This window comes from Varanus komodoensis, unplaced genomic scaffold (genome assembly GCF_004798865.1).
Source record: "Varanus komodoensis strain SLA01 unplaced genomic scaffold, ASM479886v1 scaffold38, whole genome shotgun sequence".
NCBI classification, from domain to species: domain Eukaryota; kingdom Metazoa; phylum Chordata; class Lepidosauria; order Squamata; family Varanidae; genus Varanus; species Varanus komodoensis.
Window position 1 is genome coordinate 9,064,079 of NW_025335909.1, and position 8,683 is coordinate 9,072,761.

The following is an 8,683-nucleotide window of genomic DNA, read 5'->3' on the forward strand; positions in this document are numbered from 1 at the left end:
CCCGCGAGTCGCCAGCCCCGACCCGCGAGCAGGGGGGCTGCCAGATCTCCTCCCGGGGAGCAGACGGGGCTGCGCGGGCGGCGTCCGAGGACTGCCGATGCCAAGGGGCAGGCTACCTGACAGTCCTCCGGGTGGGGTTGCAAGCGGGGGTCCTGCGACAGCAGAGGGGCGGACTCGACGGCCTTCTTGGCTCCGTCCAACTCTACTCTCCTTCGTGGTACCCAACCAAACTAGACACTGAGGACTAGAAACGAGGGAAAGCTGAGCGACTGACTTTGTGCCCTCCCTCTGGAAGGGATCAGCGAGGTGCCTGCAGCGAACACAAGTGCTGGCCTGTAGACACTCCTTAAAGGCGGGGGGGGGGGCGTCGAAGCCCCCTTTCAGGGCAGGCGCCTCCCCATGGCTGTCAGCTGCCCACCGTGAGGGCCGTCCTCATACGGGAGAAGTCCTGAAACGGCCAGCATGCCTACAATCCGCCAGCATGAAGATGGCAAACACCTGTGGGAACATCTGCCCGAAACATCTGGCCTAGAGAACACTGCAAAAGGGAAAGGCAGAGCACGGGTTTGTGCCCGGCAGCCGCAGGCATGGCGGACAAGCCCCGGCCAGTGCGGCTGACCGTCAGGGCCCTGCTCCAGAACACCGGGAGGGCGTCTGCTCCAGAGGCCACGCGGAGGCGCCTTCCTCAACATAGACCCCACGCCTTTTGGGAGCTGCTTGCCCCTTCTAACCCTGGATGAGTGAGGGGGATGCGCTCTGCATGTGCTCAGAAGCACTTTCACCTCTTCTGCCATTAGATGAAAGGTCTGATGAAACAGGATTATGGATTTCGGTTGCCCGCTCAAGGCCCAGCCACCTGCACAGCACCTGCTTTGCACCAGGGAAGGCAAGATGACTGCAGGGATACACCTGTTGCAGGGCCACCATCCTGAGGCTTGCAGCTACCGAGGGAAGCCCGGGGGAGGGGGCGGTGGCAGAGGCGCTCTGCACCCCTCCAGGACCCTGCGAGTCTTGGTTGCATTGCAGCATGGTTCCCAAGTCTCTTAACCGCCTTCCCGTGAGAAGATGGGTTTTGCATTTCTCCCATAGGTACGGCACTCGCTGATTCCTCGGATTAAGTTGCATCAATTTAATGTAGATTTAATCCACTTAACATTTTGCGAAAGGGGTGCATAAGTAGATGGGATAAGTAGATGCTTTGCCCTTCTGCTTTCTAGGGTGTCTCTGCCTGTGCCATGACTCAATTTTTCGGCACCGCTTGGCAAACAGCCAGCAGCCTCTGGTGGCTCGGAGGAGACAGTCGTGCAACTGAGACTCAGGTGGGGCTTCAGATCTCCCAGGCCCAGCCACCTGGGGGCTGTGTGGGTGGATTTTTGGCCTCAAACACCTCATGCATTAATGAGACCATCTAATCCAGGGGAGGCGTATCGCAATATTAAACAGTTCATCACTCTAGATGACAAGTGTCACGAAAGGCCTCGCGCATGAGGCGAGGGGCGTCTGGACAGCCGCTGGTGCTGCGCAAGCAGATATTTCTCTACAGAGCTGCATTCAGGACTGTTAATCCATAGGCGAGGCCTTAATTTGGATTGGGGCCTGAGGTGCAGAACTTAAATCTTTTTAATGCAAGGCCTGACCCTGGGAAAGCGTGGAATAGTAATATAATACATCTGAACATGTGCAGAAGGCAGCTGATTGCCACAAAGTTGCCATTTCCACCAGACTTTAAAAAATAGGAACAAGACATTTTTAGAAATTCGCATTCCTACACTGGGGAACACGCAAACACGTAAAGCGCATCTCAAAATGCTGCGAAACCGTGGGGTACATCCTCACACACCTTTCCAGGGCGACTGAAAGAATCCCGGCCCATCTCAAAATGGCCAGCACAGGGGTATTCACTCATTCAAATGGCAGGCAGCATCCAAAGTCACACAAACAGAAAGAAGGAAAGAAAAAAAGCAATTTTGGTGGCAAACTGGAGTCACGATAACAAGCAAACAGAAATATGTTTCGGGACACAAGCTGTCCTGCTTCCGGGGAGGCAGCCCCATTGCACTCAATGGGACTCGGTCCGAGCGGACCTACAAAGCGACTTCCTGCAACGACACGCCACGCAAACCGAACTCCATCCGCAAAAGGCACCGAAGGCGCCTACTCGGAACGAAAGCAGAAACCGCAGGCATTGCATTTCCCCCTGCGCCGGGAGCTGCGTGCGCATGGCTCGACACGTGTCCGCTCGCTCGCCAGGCAAAGCTTTCACCCGAACCCGGAACTGGAGGCCTTGGAAGGCGCACGGTAGGCGGCACGACGGGAGTGCCTCTGCCCATGGGCAGAATGCCATGGGCCTCTCTGTCCCGCGGCTCAGAGCCCTCCTCGCACAGAAAACCAGCCCCGCGGACACCGACGCGGGCAGGGCCTCGGTGAGTCGCGGCCGCGGCTCCGCTTACCGGGCGGCGAGCGCGGGGCGCAAGGAGCCCGCGATCCGCCTCCGCGCGCCGCCTCCTACCTCCGCGCTGCTCTATGGGCATGCCCCGCGGCCATTGGGCGGGGCGGAGTCGCCACGCGCGCCCGGAGGAATCTTGCCCCTCCGCAGCTTCCGTACCCGCGGCCGGAAGTGTTGCTATGGAACCGACCGGCGGCCCCGGAAGTGGCGGGACCGTTAGACGTCGCGGCGGGGACTGCGTCGGGCGCAGGCGGCTTGTCCGCGGGATCGGCGCCTCAACCCTCGCGCGTAGGTGCGTTTTAATTTCGGGGCCTGCTATGCTATATGCAGATGTATGCAAATCGGGCCCCGCTCCAGCAAACCGCGGCCGAAGAGACTAGGTCGCTCCGCTCGTCGTCGGTCCCGCGTAATGCAAATCAGGGGGTTCAAAAGAACTCGGAATTGACGTCAGCTCGCCGAACGTGACGCCATTGGCGACGTCACGGCGTTCTGTTTGCAGAAGCATCCAGGTAGAAGTGTCGGGTGGCGCCGGTGGGAGCTGTCCTTCGCCTTCTCCGTGCGCAGCTGCCGCCTTCGTTTTGTGCCGCTCGGCCATCGAAGGCGACGCGTGGCATCGGTCACTACATGCACTAATCGCGCCTTCCCTGCAGCGGCTCCCACGTGGTACTTGGAGGCCAGCGGAGTTGTCACGGCTGACAGCTCTCATCCGCGTGGATCCTTTCCACAGCGATCGCGGCCTGATGGTGCTTCACAGCCAACCCAGAGTGGCAGTAAGGAATGCCTCTCTCCTTCTGTCTAGCACCGGGGTATATAACTTGGTGGCAGAAGGTACCCAGGTCAGTTGCAGCAGGAAAAGACCCCTCTTAGCTCGAGTTCTTGAAGAACTGTCTGCCTTTTAAATTGTAACAACTTCAAGCCTGACTTAGGAAGGCTGACCATCGAAAGGACTGAGGAGGCTTCTTCTGTCCTGCAGGAGCGAGCGGTGAAGTCCTGCGGTTCCAGCCACGATGGCATTGCCGACAGCGCCTTCCTTCTGGAGCGGCCGCAGCAGGGCCCTCGAGCAGCAGCTGGTGCGCCACCGCGAGCAGGAGGCTCGCTTCAGGAGGCAGTGGGAGCTCAACAGCCTCTACTTTAAGCAGTCCGGGGTCTACAGCTCAAAGCAGGCCCAGTGGAGCTCACGCCAGTCCTATGAACAAAGGTGAGAAGCCTTGTCCCCCTCCTTGGCTTGCTCCCTGCCTGTATCCCAAGGGCTTTTGCTGCACCGCTGAGCAGCTCGGCGTTTTGACTGCTCGTGCCCCTCTGCGAAGCACCCCATGAACCCCACCCACAGGTCTGGATGTGCACGTGGTGACAACCCAGGCTTAGCACAACAGCATTCACACATCACGCTACCCCAGCGTTCGGCAGCTCATGCCATGGATTAGCACCGTGTGTGAACCAGGCCCGTGAGTCTTGACAGATGCCCCATTCAGTTGAAGCCAAAGTAAAACAGTGGAGTCACTGGAAGAGGCACGTTCCGGGCCCTTCTTCAGAGCCAACCTGAGAGCACCAAGGACAGGGCTGGGCGCTCCGTCCGTCTTGCGAAAGAGAGGGCCAGGGGCGTCTTTAGAAACTTCACTTGAAGGCCGCCATCTGCCTTTGGTAGGATGCCGACTCCCTCTCTGCTCTTTCCCGTCTGCCAGCATGAATGCTTATCGCCGCGAGAAACTCAAGGAAGAGAAGCGCATCAGCCTGGAGCGGAGGCGCAGGCAGCTCCAGGCCCTGCTCTTCGAGGAGCGCGAGATGCTGGCGACGGAGCTGCAGGCGCTGCGGCTGAACAAGGACACGGACCTGAGCAAGATGCGGCAGAAGACGGAAGACCTGAAGTCGGCCAGGGAGGAGCAGCGAAAGCAGGTCTCTCTCGCGGGGAGCCTTTCCTCCTTCGCCCACACGGAGGGGGGAGCCATGTCCCCTGCTGGGTCTGAAACTTTGGCTGAGAGGCAGGGCAAGCCGGAGCAGCCGCAGGGCAGGTGTCCCCAGTGCTGCCGCCTCACCTCTCCCCGCTCATCGCACTCGCCAGTCGCGATACGTTCCCAGAGGGCCTGGGCACGTGGCCTCAGGTGCCGCTGAGAGCAAGAGCCCTTTCAGGAAGGTTGGCTGCTTCTGCTTGGTTAACAGATCGCTGAAGACCGTCTGTACGAATGCTGGAAGAAGAACAGCGCGAAGCTCCGGGAGGTGAGAAATGGACAGACACAACCATGGGGGCTGTTCTCCCCGGGAGTGGGTGTCGGAACCCTGGCTGCTGTGGCAGCTGGGCCCTGTTGCACGACACCCCTTGTCACTGTGGGCTCTCTCTGTGCCTGTTTTTTAAAGGGAGGCCACCCGGCAGTCCACGGTGGGCCTCGTCAGGGAGCTGGGGCAGGTGAGGCCGCCTCCTGGACTCACAGCGGCCTGTGCGGGCCTTTCCCCCAGCTCAGACCCCGGCCCCGGATGGCGCCAGGTTCGGGTTGGGCCTCTCCCCTCTGAGCAAACTGGCCATCCCCAGGGGAGAGGAGGGCAGCACCGGCAGGCCCTGAGCCCGCCTCCTGTGACCCTCTCCCCAGGTCGAGTCCGAGCTGCACAAGCAGCACGTGGTGGAGGCCTGGGGAACTCAGCTGAGCCAAAAGCAGCAGGTAGGCAGGCCTTCCCTGGCCCACTCTGAGCCGCCCCCGCCCCCCGGTCCGGCACGCCTTTTTGGCATCGCGGGGCAAAGGGGCCATCGCAGTGGCTGCAGGGAGGGTGATGCTCCTGCCCGGTCTCCACCCAGCGAGAAGCAGCCGAGCGGGAAGAGGAGAGCCGCACGGAGAACGAATACGAGGCGGCCCGCAGGGAAGCCCTGGAGAGGCTGAAGGAGCAGGAGGAGAGGCGGAGGCAGGACAGGCAGCGGCAGGCGGAGCTCCTGCGGCAGCAGGTGGAGGAGCTGCAGCTGCGCGAGGCAGAGGTGGGTGCTGCGGCTCCTGGGCGGGACAAGCCCCCTCTTGGCCCCGCTCTGCACGGGGGCCGGCCGACGGAAGCGTGGTGCAGGTGGTCCCGAGCGCCATCGCCTGCGCTCTTCTGCTTCTTCCGGGGCGGCTCCCGGGGATGGGGAAGGCCCCTGAAGATGCAGGAGAAAGCGCTGCTCCCGGCTTGCCACAGGTCTGGAGGGGCAGAAGGGCAGTCCGTGAGCACTAGTGGGGGGGGCCTCAGGTGCAGGCCCGTGGCTTGGGGCCCCCTTCTCCGAGCAACCCGTGGGAGCCAGCGGGTGCAAGTGCTGAGCAGCCCCTGCCGTTTGGGATGAATGCTCCCCCCGGCACTTCCGGGGCAGCTCCGCCGTCTCCCTTCTGGAATGGTCCCCTCCCTGATGGAAGCTGATGGATCCTGGTTTGTCCCAGGCTGCAAAACTGAAGAAAGAGGAGGAGAACCTGCTGAGGCAGCACTGGGAGTTGGAAGCCCTGGAGGGGGAGCGCAGGCGCCAGGAGCAGAACAGGAAGAAGATCGAGCTCGGGTACGGGGGGCAGGGGGCTCTGTGGGGGGTGGCTGTGGCCTCCATGCGGAGTGGGGCTGGGCACAGAGGCCTGCCGGGGCTGTCCGCAGTTTTGAGCTGATGTGTTGTCCCGGGAAGCCCCGGCTTCGTCCCGCCGGCTCACCGCACCACTGCCGTCGATGCGAGGCAGCGTGTGCGGGTGCAGGCGCTCTCCCCCGCCCAGAGCGCTGTACCTGCGCACTTCGACGGGGCCCTGGCAAAGGCCCGGGCCTCGCGTGGCGTCTGGACGGCGCGTCCTGCACCCGCCTGCGAATGACGCGGGGCCTCTGCTCCCCCTCGCTCGGCAGGCGCTTCCTGAAGCAGCAGTGGCATGCCCAGCTGAAGAGGCGGGCGCAGCAGATCCAGGCGGACCTGGTAAGCCGCTCGCAACGGGAGCGGGGCGGGCGGCAGCACGGGGGTGGCGTGGCCGTGCCGGGGACACCTTCGGCACACCTCCACTGCCGGGCGAGGCCGGCACCACCGCAGCAACCCCGCTACCGCCCTGCCGGCCCTGCCGCTCTTCCAGCGGCCTCAGGCAGGAGCTCCGGCTCGGGGCAGAGGGGAAGGCCCCCCGCGGCCGGGCTCGGGGGCCAGCAGTCGGCCCGGAGTGAAGGGAGCGGCCTCTGTCCCCCTCCCAGGAGAAGGACAGGCAGATCCTCCAGGCCCTGGCCGAGGAGGAGGACGAGGAGCAGCGCCTGCAGTCCGCCCGGCGGGAGCGGGCCGTGGCCGCCGTGGCCTGGATGAAGGAGGTCATTGAGGAGCAGCTGCGGCTGGAGAGGGAGCGGGAGGCCGAGCTGGAGACCGTCTTCAGGTGCGGGCGGGGGCGGCCTGGCCTGGCCTGCTGCGGGGGCGGGGGGGGCGGGGGGCAGCCCCCCCCGGCGACGAGCGCCCGTCCTTCCTGCCGCGTTCCTGCTCGCCTGCCTGCAGGGGCAGCCGCCATTCCCCGCCGCGCTCTCTCTGCCCTGCAGGGAGGAAGCCAAGCAGGTGTGGGAGAGGCGTGAGCAGCAGTGGGCGCGAGAGCAGGAGGCCCGGGACCGACTCATGGCAGAGGTGCGTGAGCTCTCCTCAACATGCGGCGGGGGGGGGGAGCCGCCCCCGGGCCTCCCCCCCGTCACTCTTCCCTGCCCTCCTCTGGCCCCAAGCAGGTCCTGGCGGAGAGAGCGCGCCAGATCCAGGAGAAGGTGCAGCTGAACCGCCGGGCGCAGGAGGAGTCGGTGCAGTGTCGCGAGCAGCTGATCCAGGGGCTGGAGGAGGCCAAGCGGCTGCTGCGGCTCGAGAAGGAAGGGGAGACTGTGCTGAAAACGGCGCGCAGGCGGGAACTGGAGGCTCAGGTGGGGGCCCCCGGCTCAGCAGCCCCTGCCCTGCCCCCCCCGGCCCTCAGCGTGTGGGCGGCGGGAGGCCTTGGTCCCTCTGCCGGGCGACGTCTCTGCCGACCACGCGGCCCGTGAGAGGCGCTCCGCTGCCGCTGCCGAGGCCTGATGTCTTCCTTGCACGGGCCCGCAGCTCACGGAGCGCCGGCTGCGGGAGCAGGAGGAGCGCGAGCGCCAGCGCCAGGAGGAGGCCGAGGCCCGTCTGGAGGAGCAGCGCCACGAGGCCCTGGAGCAGCTGGAGGCCAGGCGCATGGCGGAGCACGGCTATCGCAGCAAGGTGAGCCGCCGGGCCTTCCGGCTGTCGCACTCTCGGCCTGCCCTGCGGCGGGGGGGGGGGGGACTGGCCCGGTACGCTGCCCCATCTGTCCGGCGTGCAATCCGCTCCTGCAGGCTTCCAGTCCGCCAAGCATTTGTGCACAAAGAGCTTGCTTGCGCGCCCCGGGGTGGCTGCCGCCCCGCACCTGCCCTCTTGGTCCACGGCTGGCGCAGAGCGGTGCCTGGAGCGCCCTGTGACGCCGACGGCCCTCCTCACGCCTGGGGCGCTCAGTCGAGGGCTGCTGGGAGCACGGACGGAGCACCTCCCTCTGCTCTCTTCCAGCCCCACAGCTGCCCCAAGACGGCCTGGGCTTAAAGGTCGCGGCAGCAGTGAAGCCTGCCCAGTGCCCGGCTGGCGACTTCCCGATGTCCTTGTGGCAGTGGTTTGCGAGGTGTGTCCTGTGGGGCCTCGCGGAGCGGGTGCAGAAGTCGGAAGCAAGCCCAGGCTGTGCCAGGGGGTGCGAGCTGCGTGATGGGTGCGCGATGACCCTTTCTTCTGCCGGACTCCGATTCCTCCTGGCCTGCAGCAGAGGCGGCTGCACGAAGTTCTGTGCTGGAGACTGCACCGAGGGACGGGCAGCGGCCGACCGCCGGCCGGCCCCATCTGCACCTTCCTGGCCTCCGGCAGGGACCAGCGCGCGCCTGCGAGGGCCTTGCTGGCTCGCCCTCCGGTCTCTGGCGGGGACGCGAGAGGGGTCAATAAAGCTTCGTTTGGCACTTCCCGTGTCTTTCCCTGCAGCAGGAACAGCCGCTGCCTGGCCCGTTCTCCCCCGAGCTGGAGAGCCCCTGCCCTGGGGTGGGGCGGGCACCGCTTCACCCCGGCTGCGCCCTCCTCTCAGTGCAGGCAGCAGTGGCCAGTGGCCCGAGCCAGGCAGCTCTCTCTCGCCAGGTGCAGCCAGGCCGCCGTCCCTCCTCGCAGCAGCTCCCGGCGGGAGGGCACTGGTCAAAGAGCGGCTTGGCCGAAGGCTGCTAAATGCGTTCTTCAGCATATGCTGGCCGAGGATGATGGGAGCCGTTATGCAGGACAGCCAG

The 8,683-nt window shown here is 64.7% G+C and overlaps 2 protein-coding genes across 8 annotated transcripts in view; one reads left to right on the forward strand and one right to left on the reverse strand.

The window, feature by feature from the left end:
* Positions 1–2,552, reverse strand: part of LOC123028544 (glycolipid transfer protein) — a 12,306-nt gene extending 9,754 nt beyond the window's left edge. Inside the window, exon 1 of the mRNA XM_044440453.1 lies at positions 2,510–2,552. Within this exon, the coding sequence (XP_044296388.1) occupies positions 2,510–2,531 (22 nt within the window). The 5' untranslated portion in view covers positions 2,532–2,552. The remainder of the gene's footprint in view (positions 1–2,509) is intronic.
* LOC123028539 (trichoplein keratin filament binding) lies at positions 2,148–8,368 on the forward strand. Of its 7 annotated transcripts, none has more exons than XM_044440443.1 (13): positions 2,148–2,298; positions 3,420–3,644; positions 4,129–4,339; positions 4,604–4,660; positions 5,029–5,097; positions 5,232–5,405; positions 5,836–5,948; positions 6,275–6,341; positions 6,605–6,777; positions 6,935–7,016; positions 7,112–7,297; positions 7,470–7,613; positions 7,935–8,368. In XM_044440443.1, the coding sequence occupies exons 2-13, from the start codon at positions 3,454–3,456 to the stop codon at positions 7,965–7,967; spliced, it is 1,500 nt and encodes a 499-aa protein (XP_044296378.1). In that variant the 5' UTR covers positions 2,148–2,298; positions 3,420–3,453; the 3' UTR covers positions 7,968–8,368. The 7 variants fall into 7 exon arrangements, with proteins under 7 accessions (XP_044296378.1, XP_044296377.1, XP_044296374.1 ...); XM_044440442.1 differs by lacking the exon at positions 2,148–2,298 and adding an exon at positions 2,315–2,423; XM_044440439.1 differs by lacking the exon at positions 2,148–2,298 and adding an exon at positions 2,677–2,738.
* The last annotated feature ends 315 nt before the right edge of the window (positions 8,369–8,683 follow it).

Bases quoted from the DNA above. Each gene is read 5' to 3' on its own strand.
- LOC123028539 (XM_044440443.1), top strand. From the start codon at position 3,454: ATGGCATTGCCGACAGCGCCTTCCTTCTGGAGCGGCCGCAGCAGGGCC. The intron at 7,017-7,111 runs GTGCGTGAGCTC...GGCCCCAAGCAG, and splicing joins GGGACCGACTCATGGCAGAG to GTCCTGGCGGAGAGAGCGCG. The intron at 7,614-7,934 runs GTGAGCCGCCGG...GCTCTCTTCCAG, and splicing joins AGCACGGCTATCGCAGCAAG to CCCCACAGCTGCCCCAAGAC.